The sequence below is a fragment of the Eublepharis macularius genome, chromosome 5, assembly GCF_028583425.1.
Source record: "Eublepharis macularius isolate TG4126 chromosome 5, MPM_Emac_v1.0, whole genome shotgun sequence".
Taxonomy (NCBI): Eukaryota; Metazoa; Chordata; class Lepidosauria; order Squamata; family Eublepharidae; genus Eublepharis; species Eublepharis macularius.
The window spans coordinates 163271335-163285286 of NC_072794.1; the positions used below are offsets into that span (position 1 = coordinate 163271335).

General features: G+C 41.8%; 1 protein-coding gene across 4 annotated transcripts in view; it reads right to left on the minus strand.

Moving 5' to 3' along the window:
- The window catches only part of DIDO1 (death inducer-obliterator 1), a 75300-nt gene that overhangs the window by 25836 nt on the left and 35512 nt on the right, over positions 1 to 13952 (minus strand). For all 4 annotated transcript variants that reach the window (XM_054979362.1, XM_054979360.1, XM_054979359.1 and 1 more), the window contains one exon: positions 1250 to 1733. In XM_054979362.1, coding sequence (XP_054835337.1) covers positions 1250 to 1733 — 484 coding nt within the window. The remainder of the gene's footprint in view (positions 1 to 1249; positions 1734 to 13952) is intronic.

Genomic DNA, 13952 nt, shown 5'->3' on the forward strand with positions numbered 1-13952 from the left:
TGCAAGCCTCGTTCGTTGCTGTTCGTCATGCCAGACAGTCTGCAATCAATTCCCTTGGCAACTTAGGCAGGGATTGTCTGAACTCTGTCCAAACTCCTGCTGTTGCCCTGGAAACCCCAATCTAAGCCCAATTTATCTTGATAGTAGGTCTTCCTTTCAAGTGTGGAGCTCCAAATTTGTTACAAGGGAGCAAAGATCAGGGGGAGGGGGGCTCCCAGCTCTGACTTTGCAGACAGTGGAGAGAGACAGTTGCTAATGGCATTCTGATAGAGTGCATTGGAGCTTGAATTTTCTTTGTGTGTGGTGGGATAGGGATCTACTCCTTCAAGTTCCAGGGCTGCTGCCAGGCTCTGGTCCAAGCTATTATTTATTATTGGTACCTTTCCTAATGCCTGCTCAGGTCAGGTTTCCGGGAGTGGTGCAGTAGGGATCTACCCTTTCAAGTTCCAGGGCTGCTGCCAGGCTCTGGTCCAAGCTATTATTTATTATTGGTACCTTTCCTGCTGCCTGCTCAGGTCAGGTTTCCGGGAGTGGTGCAGTAGGGATCTACCCTTTCAAGTTCCAGGGCTGCTGCCAGGCTCTGGTCCAAGCTATTATTTATTATTGGTACCTTTCCTGGTGCCTGCTCAGGTCAGGTTTCTGGGAGTGGTGCAGTAGGGATCTTGACCAAACTTGGATGATGGCTGGAGATCCTGCTGGCCCCCACAAACAACAAACATGTTCATGAACAGGACCATGTTCGTGGTTGTTCATGAGTCCCTGTTCATGGATGGCAATGAACAACGAACATCATGTTCGGGGGTTTTTTCTGTTCGTGCCCATCTCTACTGATAATCGGTAGTGTCTCAAGTTGTGAACACCAATTACCTGTCAGCAAACTAACACTTATTTTATGGAACTATAAAAATTACCTCAATACCTGCAGACTAACAATTTCAGGGAAATTTAAAATGACCTTTCTGCATCTGGGGCCTTGTCCTGACATTTAATTTTTATAACGCAAGTTTCAGCATTCATGTGCAATCCTGTGCAGATTTACTCCAATTTAAGCCCATTAAAATCAAAATGCTTAAAATGGAGTAACACTGCATGGGACTGCTCTCATCATATTCATATTTTTTTACTTCAAATATCTCTCCATATACTTTACTGAAAAGTTGCCAATGTTTATGACTGTATCACTCGTCAGGTAGCAGTGAAAACTAACGAGAATCCTCAAAATATGTTTATGAGACCACTTTGTTCCTACCTTTTCCACAAAATTTCCTTAAGGGATCGCCGTATATTTTGTCGAATTTGGGAGTTCGGTTGTGACTGACCAGCACTTGCTGCAGATTTAGCTTGTGCTACAGACGTTATAGAAGGAGAAATGGAAGATACCATCGGCTTTCGAGATCCTCCACTCATGCTAGTGGTTGCAAATGTTTTTTTAGGAACTGAGGATGTACCATAGGAGAGAGGTGACAGCTTTGATGATGAGATGCTGCTTGATGCAGGTGAACCGGCTGACAAAGGGGACTTCTTTGGTATTACCCCTTTGAAGCCTGCAGCAGAATATTTAATTGGGTGCTTAGTTAGTGAAGTACTAATAAATGCAGGGGGTTTCTTCAGAGGCGGATTTCTGGTTTGGGAAGACATCTGTTTCTCAACTGAAGAAGCTGAAACAATAATTTTCTTTGATGGTGTTGAAGACTCTACTGGTTTATCCTCATTCTTCCGTTCTTCTTTTTGTGCTGTTAAAAAACACAAGATGTACATAAAAATTACTACCTTTTGGTAACAACTAAGACAAAAATATTAGAGTTGACCATAATGGGAGGGATTCAGTGAAGGCTGGGTACATACTTAACTCAATTAGCTCAATGTTGATGGGATCAGTTCCCCAATAATAAACATTGTAGCAGAGTGCCAGGATCTGCATTCATTTATGAAATATATGCATTATTCTTATGAAAATATAAAAAGATGCATTCTTTTTGCTTGGGTTGGCAGTGGGTGGGGGGGGGGTGCAAAGAGGCTCCATTGAGGCTATTGGGTTGCTGCATCTTTTCATATCATTGTGCCCAATGTTTATTTATAGGAAAGAGGAGGTGCGAAAGAGAATAATTTCATGTGCAAATCTTTCATATTTTTTTTCAAAATAAAACTAGATCCATCGTCAAGAATTACACATGATGAAATATAAACCGGTGAGAATATAGACACACTTGGTTAAAATTCAGTGATATCATTCCTTACTCCCAGGCCCTTTCTCTAGCTGGAAACAGATTTTTCATTTATTCCATTTAGTCCCATCCTACAGCCACACGAGCACATTACAGCAAAATTATAGGGAGAAGAAACACTTTCCTTCTAATCTAAACAAACTCCAATATTTACACTTCTTGTGTCTAATATACTGAATTATCAGTATTGTACAACAATCATGAAACAGTTAAAGATTAACTGGAATGCCTCAGATCAGTAATAGAAAGTAACTCTATTATGCATTTTCCAGTATCATTTAACCAGAAATGTGCAATTTCTTCTACATGGCCTGTTTTACACACCGTCACAGGAGAAAACCTTGAGATGCATGAAGCTGCTGTGTTTAATTTCTACTTAAAAAAGAAATGAACAGGATCTCCAGGGGCACATGCTGAGCAAAGAGAAGGGAAGAGTAAGACTCAACAATAGAACACAGCAGGGAAAACTGGCTAGGAAGACAGTGTAAGAATTCTGATCAGATCAATAGTGGAAATGTTGCAAGTAATGAGGCACAGTGCTTCCTAGGGAAGAGGGCCTGGAAGCAGAGCGCCCAGTAAGTGCAAAACACCACAAGTAACTGTGTGCTGTGTAGTGTTCCTTTCCTTTATGCACTTTTCATTAGTATTTTAAGCCGCATCCTAAATTATAGGCTATATGTTTTACTTGCCAAGTATTTCTAACACATACCTGCAATCTATTTACCATAGGTATTAGTATACTAGAAACAACTGTAGACTACATGTCTGGGGGTGGGGTGTTCACATGATTTAGTGCTTTTTCCTATCAAAACATGCCCTCCATCTAGAGAATTAGGTGTCACAGGGATTGGATTTCTAACCTTGCTTTCTGACAATTCCCAACATCTTGGAATAACTTTTTAAAATACGGAACAGCATTAAGTCACATCAGCCTCCACCTAGACTGTTACACTATACACACAGGTTTACTACCTTTGTGACAACAGGCCTGATCTGAACTCTATATAACTAGTAGTTACTGTTTTATGCCACATATATTTCTTACAAAATTTACCTCAGTAGCACTTCTCCATAAATTTATGCAAATATATATTGAAATATTTTTGGATCCAAGTATCTATGCAATCCATTTTCCTTATTTTCCTCAAAAATAATAACAACAACATTCGATTTATATACCGCCCTTCAGGACAACTTAATGCCCACTCAGAGCGGTTTACAAAGTGTTATTATTACCCCACAACAATCACCCTGTGAGGTGGGTGGGGCTAAGAGAGCTCCAGAGAGCAGTGACTAGCCCAAGGTCACCCAGCTGGCTTCAAGTGGAGGAGTGGGGAATCAAACCCGGCTCTCCAGATTAGAGTCCCGCGCTCTTAACCACTACACCAAACTGGCTCTCAAAATGCATGTCATTACTTTGTAGCCTCTTAGGATTTTTACTGTTGTAATTCTGTATGTTGATGACATTCTACCATCATTTATGTATGTACATCTATTTACTCGTGTCTTAATCTGTATGTAGCTCTTGATAGGTAATGAAAAGCATGTGATGCAAACTTGGAAATCCAAATGCCATAGCAAAGTTTCATGTGCACAGCCCCCCCCCCCCAGGCAATGTCAAAATGCAAGTAGCCACGATCCAGAGCAAGACAATTCTGTCCTGACCAGTATTCCTTTTGACTCTTTAAACCCACAAGCTCCTGCTTATTCACTTCTTATTCATGTTCTGCCTCTCTCAAAATGTCAAATATTATGTCAAATGCGTTTTCCCTTTAAACTGTATCTGAGGCAGGGCCATAGTGTTTTGCCCTCATTTAAGCATTGTCTTGTGTCTGGTGGCAACTCCATCCTGCAAGCTCATTATAAAAAGTTGCCAGCAAGTATTTGGCATGTCTTCTTTTATTTAGAGAACTGCCTGTGGTAAATAAATATTTTTAGCATCAATCTGAAACCAGCAGCCTCCCATTATATCCATGTCACATTCCTCACCGAACAACAACTGCCGATGCCACATCTACCATTAGGTGGTGTTGGCCGTTATCACTGTTGCAATGCAGACCCCCCCCCTCCATTCACTGACACCACCAGTCTCTGCCCACGATCAGCTGGGTTGCACTAAGCTTATTTCCACTCCCACCTCTGCCAATGCCACCTCTTAACCCACTTCTGTGCCACACAACAGAACTGTTCAACAACACCTGGCCATGTGATGGCAGTAATTGGCATCATGCCAGCTCTGCTGCAGTAACAGTGCCAAAGGTCAGCACAACTCATTCTTGATACGGAGTTAGCACAGTGGTCATTGCAGCCCATTCTAAACACCGATATGCTGACACAGTAATTCATTATAATCAGGTTACTAGAACTGCAAGTGCCTAAGACACATAATTAAACCTTGAAAGTGCATTATCATTTTAGGGATAATCTACAACCTCTAAATTCATAGGAATAATTATTGATGTTTTATATAGATATAATAGATTGTAATGTTATGGGCACGAAAGTAGTTCAAGATAGTCATTTTCAAGTTATCATAATCCTTAATATTTAGATTTTTGCTTAACCCCATTGCAGCATGGAGGCCATCGATAGATTTAGGCAAAGATTTTAACTTGCCACTCTCAACAATCCTAACTGCCCAGTTTCCTGGAGGTAAAGTGTAGATGACTGGGGAAGGCAATGGCAAACCATCCCATAAAAAGTCTGCCAAGAGAATGTCGTGATGAGACGTCCCCCCATGGGTCAGTAATGATTCTGTGCTTGCACAGGGTCCTTTAGCACCTTTAGCTTTGAGAAATATAACCTCAGCATACAATGTATTCAATGCAAGGCTACTCAGGATATACTAATACTCAGTGGCTCAGGAGCCGCATGTGGCTCTTTGACATGGCACCAGAGGCTCTTCTGAACACTTGTGCAATGTGGCACCTGCTCCATGTTTCAGAAAAGGGGGCAGGGCCCTTGCTTTATCCTAGGGGTGAAAGAAGATCTGGCTCTTGGTTGATGGTGAATGGATTGAGTACCACTGTACTAAAGTCTTTTCGACACAGGTGTTGTTCTTTCCCAGTCTTCTTCAGATTTATAGCTTACCATAGTTGCCCCACTGGAACCCCAAGTGATAGCTTTTCTTCATCCGCTGCAACTGCTCCCTAATTCTTTGTTTCCTCCACCACCACGTAACCTACTTTCTGAAATGGAATGGATTGTCCTGATCACAAGTTTCTTGTTCTTATTGTTGCAAGGATAGATGTGAAACTGGATGACCAATATAGGAACATCGGTGAGTGTGTGCATATTCTCACACTGGATCTCAATAAAGGCACAACTCAGCGTTAGCACAAGCTGATTGAATAGGTTGTCCAAGTTAGTTATAAACATGGAGTGCATCAGAAATTATTGTATGGATGGGAAATAGGTTGTTTTCAGAAATCGCTTTCTACTTGCCTTCCTACAGAAATATCAAGTGTACATAAAAACATATCCTAAGACATCCCTTCCTCTCAAACTGGATTTTCCAGAGCAGAGGAAGAGAATCCTAGAAGAGCTGCAATGCTCTCTTTTCAACACCCAAAACGAGTAATGCATTCCATGTGGCTGGGTAAATCTTTAATTAAATTTTCTTTTAGGGAAGCTGGTTGCTTATTTATACACTGACCACTGCTTTTGCATTTAAGTAGTTCAAAAGCTTCAGAACTACCTGCAGCTCTGATGGAAACCATAAAAAAACAATCATGGACAAAACCAGCCCCTTTCCTATAAGTTAGGTCAGGTTTTTTTGTTTGTTTACTCTGTGAAATAGTAAGCCAAAGGTGGAAACACTGAAGAATGAGCATTTGGGGATCAAAGGCTCCTCTTATGTTCTAATCTCTTGATAACGGCCTATGTAATAGGGTCGCCATAGGTCGGAGGTAGCTTGAGGCCACATTACATGCAAACAACCTGTCATGAATAGATTTGAAGCTAACACTCAGTGGCAGCATAGCGTGGAGTTGCTCGCCCGCTCATGCAAACAAAGTGTGGTTCTGCACTCGGTTGTCAGAATTCCTAACTGCGTCTCTTCCATTAATCAAAAGCAGATCCTGACCATACAGCAGTCTCCACCACATATATTCATGGGGAGCTTCAAGGTAGCCATGTGGATGCAAGTAAAGTTTCAGTGGAGTTTTTGTAAAATAGGCATCTTGTTGTTTTGCAGAAAGAGCCTTCCCTCCACATCTACGATAGTTTCTTGAGCATAAATTTGTCAAGTTCTAAAAATGCATCAGCAGCCCGTTCCATCTTTTCAGGAAACAGATTTTTTAAAAAAAACTTGAGAGTAAACAGCTGGGGAAACACTTCCAAAGAAATAGCACCAGCACCGCCAAGCAGTCCACTACAGCATAACATGTTAAAATAGGCTGTTAACAGTGGAGCATTAAGTCCAAGAGGAGAAATGAGCCGTAGAGGAGGAAGAGATTACAGCAGTTCTTGTGTTCAGCTTGGTTTTTCAACACATTCCTCTCCTTCCCTGTGAGTCACTGCAGCAAAAGATATGAGTGTACTGGTGCTGACACACACAAACCTGTGGCTTAGACAGTAACAGAACAGAGGAAAATAAGTGGGTTGTATCTCCAGTCACCATGCATATGTAAAAAACTTGGGCGGGGAGGGGAGAACAGCCGGGGTCTCAGATTGCTTCTCAGATTGTTACACTCCCATTCAGAAAGTAGAATTGGGGAGAAGGGGCGGGGATGGAATGCAGGCATTTGGCAGAGCTGCAGCACAGAATAGGCGAGCCAAAATAAAACGGGTAACTCCACAACACAGCCTCTGCACACAAACTAAACTACTCCATTTCTGGTCAATGAAAAAAAGTGTTTACCTGTCTATATTCACACTTTTTACTTGTATTTATAAAACAATTATGAGGTCCAGTCACACAATAACTTAGAAAGGTCCTGAAAAATGCAAGGGCTAAACAACTCTAATTATGCTGCAAATGGTCTGATTGATGCACAGCAGCCACCCTCCCACTAGGTAGGAGAATCACAAAGGATTGCTCACTGCTAATTAACCCTGAACACAGCAGAGTATTGTCTTTCAAAACAGCTCTGCCGCTCCAGGGTAAGCTCCTCAAACCCTACGTTAAATCAGTAAGAGCTTGGAGCCACAGAGATAAAAACTTAATGGAGAACTCAAAGGCTTGCATGCTGTTGTATTATTTTGAAGATTCTTTTGTTTCTGGATTTCTTGCAGAGGACTCCCTTAGCGTTCATTAGCCAGTGTTTTTCTTTGGAAACAAACCAAAGCGTTTCAAGGTAAGTTATAGTAAACCTGACGTCTTCCAAAGAAGCTACTCTCTCCTTCAAAAGCCACATAATGCAGAAATAGTAAAGAGTCCAGTAGCACCTTTAAGACTAACCAACTTCATGGCAGCATAAGTTTTCGAGAACCACAGTTGTCGTCGTCAGATGCATCTGACTGGACTCTTTACTAATTTGTGACTACAGATGAACATGGCTAACTCCTCTGGATCTACGATTATGCAAAGTCACACTGCATCAAGGCTGAACAACTTTCTGTTGAATACACCCTCATAAAATAGCAGCTCAAGGCCTTCCAATTGTTTACTCTCTTCCACTGACACCAGCATTTTTGGAACTTTATGTCATTTATAGTCTGCCTTTCTCACTGAGACTCAAGGCAGGTAACAATGTGAGATTAGTACCATCAATAAACAATGCCACAGGGTAAATAAATGCAAGTTTACAAGACATGCTGGCATTTTTATTTAGTGGTGGCCAGTCCCTTTTGCAAAGGTGCCACAACTCAAGTCTAAAACATGGAAGAGTCCCACTAGCGCACCACATAACTTATTTTCAGTTCACTGTTCATGGTGTGATTGTGACTGATCAGAGCAGCAGGCAACACCACAAGAGAAGTTGAGCATGGGGTGCAGGCCTGATCGTTAATGTAGCCAGCTCTGCAGATCTTCCTGCTCCCAGGAGTCCTACAAGCTTCTACTTGAGCCTCTGACTTGCCAGTTGGGACATTTTGCTCTAGGATCTACAATGCAAGTAAGAACATGCTGGAGCAGGACTCTCCAAGCAGCAAGATCAATTAAAAAATTAGGCAAAAATTACAATAAAGTAGTCCAAGGGCACTACTGTACTGGTACCTCAGGGACACCTGTATATTCTATACATAATTCCCACTCCCCTTGCACTAAGAATTATCTTAAATTACAATGCATCAAAGTTGTGGGAGCTTCCATTTGCCTCTATGAGGAAGAGAAGGCATCCATAACTTCCCCAAAAGTGCTACATTCTTTGCGCTTAGGATCTTTCACAAGGTTCAAGTGGATGTGAAGTCCCGCCTGTACACCTTAGATTTGCCAGTCTCGTAGGCAACCAGTCCCAAAGACCCACATTCCAGTTGGCTATGGTCAAGTTGTAACTGTATTAAAAAAACAAGCTGTAAATGAAGGTTTGTCTACTAGTTTGTTCACCCTGATCTGGACACTCTCTCTCCATAGTGCTGATGCAGCTGCAGATTCATCTCACATTTTAATGTGCCGCTACTTCAGAGAATTCTTTTCAAAGACAGACCCGTGTGCTGGGGGGAGAGGCCATTGAATGCACTTGACTGGAAGTTGGTGAAGAGTTAACGGACCTTAGGCAGGCAGTCATTGTCCTTACTCCTTTACAAGCAGAACAGTTTCCATCGTACACTCAGTTTATGCACTGGAATTCTAAAATGGGGTTGTTTGGACAATGCTAGCAACCCTCTTTGGGGTAGTGGGGAGGGATAAAGCTATACAGCAAGGTCTCCCACCACAGAACTCTGTAAGAGGGTGAAATTAAAGATACTTTATACTATTTGGAAAACTAACTCTTTGCTGCTGTCCCTTGTTCATTTTTTCCATAGAAAGAATATCCATTGTGCTCTCATTCAGCTTCATAAGCAGTAACAGCTCATGCATTTATTATGCTATTTGGCTATGCGGTTGAGAGATGCATGAAGAAATTCTAGGATTTTAAATACTCCAAGCGTCAGGAATTGCCAGGTTCCTTAAGTGGCAAGTAGAAGCGATAGGATTTATTCCTTGTACACAGGTAGCACATTCCTCATTATTTCTACAGAATGCTTCTTTGGGCTTAATTTACATGTGGAGAAATCAGGATTTTAAAGTGGCTTGTACCCAGCCACACAATTCCAAAGATTTAAGGGTACGTAAAGAAGGGACAGGGATTTCTGCCAATTCCACTGAGCCCCTGATCAGCAGACTCCAAAATAGCACATGGTGTTAAGGAAAATAAGCAAAATTGCTGCTCTTCTTAGGGAAACTTGACTTTAAATCTTCAGAATCTGTGGTTGGATACAGGCAGTTTCCCCAAGTTTTATAATGTCTATTTTATTTCTTTTTTAAATGTATAGTCCACCTTTCTGACTGAGATTCAAGGTAGATTACGTAGCGATAATCAATGCATCAACACAATGGACATGCAATAAGCAATAGGATTAGGATTGCTGAAATCTGAAATCAGGTGGAATAAAGTGCCTAATGAATTCCTGCATAGTGCAAGGAATTGATTAAAGCAGTTGAGCAACATGAACACATCCTTAAATGAATTTGTACGCTCTGCAGTGCTTAAGGTGGTATACAAGTAGCCCAGTTATAGACAGAAATATGCGATATGCACAGCCCTTATCCTATTTTGAATCAACACGGATTAATTTATTACATCACATTAACTAGATTAAGCATGCAAAGATTACAGCATGCTAGGACTACAGTTATATAAAACTAAGGGATGGATCCGCAGTAAATTTCCAGTGATAGCATAACCTCTAATTGGCTAATGGGTTTTCAACGGGAAGTTGTTCCTTACAATCTATTGGCAAGAGTCCAAGGAGAACCCCCTTTCCAAGATCTCTCCACTAGCATTTTCTGGAACCGGAGCGCTCATCTGTCATTTCTATTTTGTGGCATCATGAAATCGAGCCAAATTGTACAGCCTAAAGTCTGCAGGACCATTACTGTGTTGGAGTTGGCCATCAGCAGATTCATTCCTCAGAAACTTGCTCAGGGCCCAAATTTGAGTTGAAATTTAGCTTTTGATCACAAACAAGAAATGGGACTACAGTTGAAACCATTCCTTTCCCCTCCCGCAACCCAATAATCCTGCCATGAGAACCTTTGCTACGATTGACACCAACAGTATCGTATCATCCAATGTTGACTGGTCAAACATTCCATGGTGATAGGAATCTTCTTTTAGGTGTAAGTTCTCCTCACCCCCGCCCCCACAGTTGTGGGCAGCACTTTCAATGCTATTGAATGGGAAACATCAGTGTTTTATCTCTGGAGGGCTAAATACAAACTTAAAGGCCTTGAGTTACTGCCTGCAGACAAATGCAACCTAGCAAAGTTATGTAGTAAGAACCAGCATACATCACCAGAGCTTTAGACCATTATGTCCAGCCTGTGGAGGACTGAGATGGTTTTGGCATTTTGGAGAGGCCTTCACAAGGAGACCACTACACCTTCCTCGTTTCTAGAGAATGCCGTATCTATTCTTAAGAGATAATGCTCCAATCCCTGCAGTGGAAACTACTGAGGAAAAGATTGGTGCGTACACACAGATTCTAGCATATTGTATGGCTGCATTCCAAAACTAGAGATTCCTAAAAATTGGTTTAGCAGTTCAAGCACTTACGTTTAAAAACAAAGATTTTAGAAGTGATGGTAGGGCCTGCTACAAGCTCGTAGTCTAGACATGCCCAGGGCAAGTAATGTACAGGGATTCTTCAAAACTTCGTCACTTATTACAAATCTCTTCCCTCCTACAAACCTAGATATCTACTGCCACTTCCCACTTTACTTCAATGCACACTGTAGTTAAAAGTATACATTCCAATAGCTCGCTTTTATGTGCCTAACTGGGTTTTACTTTAGCTCATGCACTTGAATACTGCTCACAGATAATATGCGTAATTCATTATCTGATGCAGTAAAAGCAAATCACCAAGTAAATGCAGACATCTTGTGGATGGAAGGATAACAGGGCAGGTGTTTGTGAATAGCAGAAACAAGCTAAGAATACAAGTGGAGAATCAGTAATTCCTGCTTTTCTAATTTGTCCTATCTTAAAGGGGCAGAGTTTTCACAGTATTTGGCAGATTTCTAGGGAAACCATTTCTGCAAGGTCTCAGACATGATTTGCAGCAATTAACAAACAGCAGGTGAATTACGGAAGTCTTGTAAGTACGTTCACTGTCTGAGGAGCTTGGAGCAAAAGATCATGCAGCAGACGCAAAACCTCCATAGGCCTAATTTCCATTTTTGCTGATCTCAAGGGAGAAACTAGCTCCTAACAACGGCAGTGTTGTTCTCCGCCATCCCTCATCTCAAAACTCACTATCCTGAGCTCATTTTCACTCTTTGCTATACAGAGAAACTGAAATGCAAGACTAAACCGTTCAGCAGCAAAGGTACAGCCCATTTGGGAAGCAGAGCTCAGTAACATTTCCCGGCCTCTCACTTAAATTAAAAGTATCCCCACCTATTTTAACATTCAGGACCACAAGCCTGCCTAATTGAACAAAACATTAGTTGGATCAGATGGAGCGGGCACCGAACTCAGCTCCACAACTTCTTTGCACCTTGATATGCTTTGTCTAGCAAACACTTTCAACACCCCTTCCCCAAAAGAGAGCGAATTAACTGACTCTGACCTGGAACACGACAATATTCCCGCAGGAAAGACTAATCCCCAGGACAAAAAGAAAAAAAATTAAAATTGCGTCTTCATAATATAAAACCTGGGCTTGAATTCTTGCAAGGACGTTTCAAATCTACAGAAGCAAGCCCACTTCAGGTCACTGCATATAGCTGAAAAGTAGCAGGGGGGGAATGCAGGTGCTCCAGACATTTCACAAGATTACTTACCATAAACCGTGACTCTTCCAAGTGTTGCTGCTGCATGGTCACACTGCTGGGAGACGCACGCAACACTACAGAGCGTCAGGGGCTCCTGGAAGAGGCATATGCTTGAAACACACACTCAAGCACCCTCTTGTGGCCCTGAGCATTTAGTTCATAAAAATGTCATTCAATCCACCCTAATTACTGCGTGTGCGTGTCTGGTTGAAGTAAAAGTTCCTGTTTGCATTCTGCAATCCACTTTTTTCTTTTAAGTCTCAAAAGAGGTTGAGAGTAGATAGTTTTTTTTTGACGTTTGCTACAAGCCTTCCCCATAATGTTCAGAGTAATTATCCTGGACAAGTGTAAGGTGCTGTGTGAGGAACTTTTATCAAGACATATCTGTAAGTGGAGAGAATTATCCCACCCACCCACCAATTGTTTTTCTTCCCCCAAGTCATCCAATTGCAAATGGAGCATCCAATAGGTGAATTCGGCACTGAAGGCCTAGCCAACATTTTATCTTGGGGACATTTTACTAGCAAGTCTTTAAGACATTCCGACTCTCGGCAGTTAGTCTGTGGGATAAGAATGGTCTTCACACACTCTCGCCCCTCAGCAGATTAGCGGGTGACTGCAGTTTATACCCATTCCCCTGCAATACATGGTGCGCCCACTGCTTAAGTCTTCGAGGATACTTCTTGAAAATGTCGTTCCATGGACTGCATCTTCAGCTCCCGTTCACTGCTATCAGGCACAGCAAGAAGCCACCAGCAGTCAGGATGTGCACCATCGTCTCTAGTACTGGAAATGTGCAATACCAGCACAGAGAACCCCTTTTTATCAGGGGAGGGGGGAAGGAGAGTTCTAATCGGATACTCGGCCAGTTTAAGGAAATATTCATAAAAACATGGAACGGTACTATACCAAGTAGTGATCACATTCAGAATTTGATCAGTAAAAGGAAGAGGTTGAATGTTGAAATTGGACTTACTGGCTAACTGTACTGGGTCACACAATCACGTTCTTCACACAGGGGGCACACTAAGAACTGACCTCTGTGACAGTGAACATTATGTAGTATCTTTTAATAACATCTGAACATACCATCTTTCCAACCCAGATTCTGCCTGCCATGCTACTCCCCCGTTTTTCTTCTTCTATCTATCCCATGATCCTATCTCCCATGAGCTTTCTAGATAAGGACAAAAGACTGACTGATCAAAGACTGCCATCAAAGAAATTATCCATTTCCCTTTCAGCACTAATCCTCCTGCCTCACGAATTCCTATCTGAGCATACAGTGTGCCTTTGGGGGGAAAACTGCCTTTAGAAAAAAAATGCTATACTCTAAAATGATTTCTGAATGCTATTAGGATTTTTTTCATAACCAGCCTGATAGTACTCTAATGTTATGGTAGGCGGCATGTCTTAGGGGGGAAAGCCCACTCTCCTGTAATCTTAGGCCTTGGTTACGTATGTGTTTTATTAAAGGTACTTTTCATAACCAGCCTCATCTGTGCCTGACATAGTACTCATTTAAACATTATGGTACTCCTGTAGGGGGCCTAACATTTGTTTAAGCCTACTAAGATTCAAAATAATGCTTGACTGGGCATGATTATGCTTTGCTAGTCCTGATTTATTCCCAAAGCAAACCTGGCAACCTACCCAATACACACTATAAACATCACAAAATCAGCCCAGAAAGCTGCTATGGTCAATTTTGGAGCCAACTTAGTGATGCAAGAGTATCTTGAATATCCATTTCAGAGCCTATTTGTCTTTTCTCATCCTCTACTAAAGGACTGGCCCTTATAAAG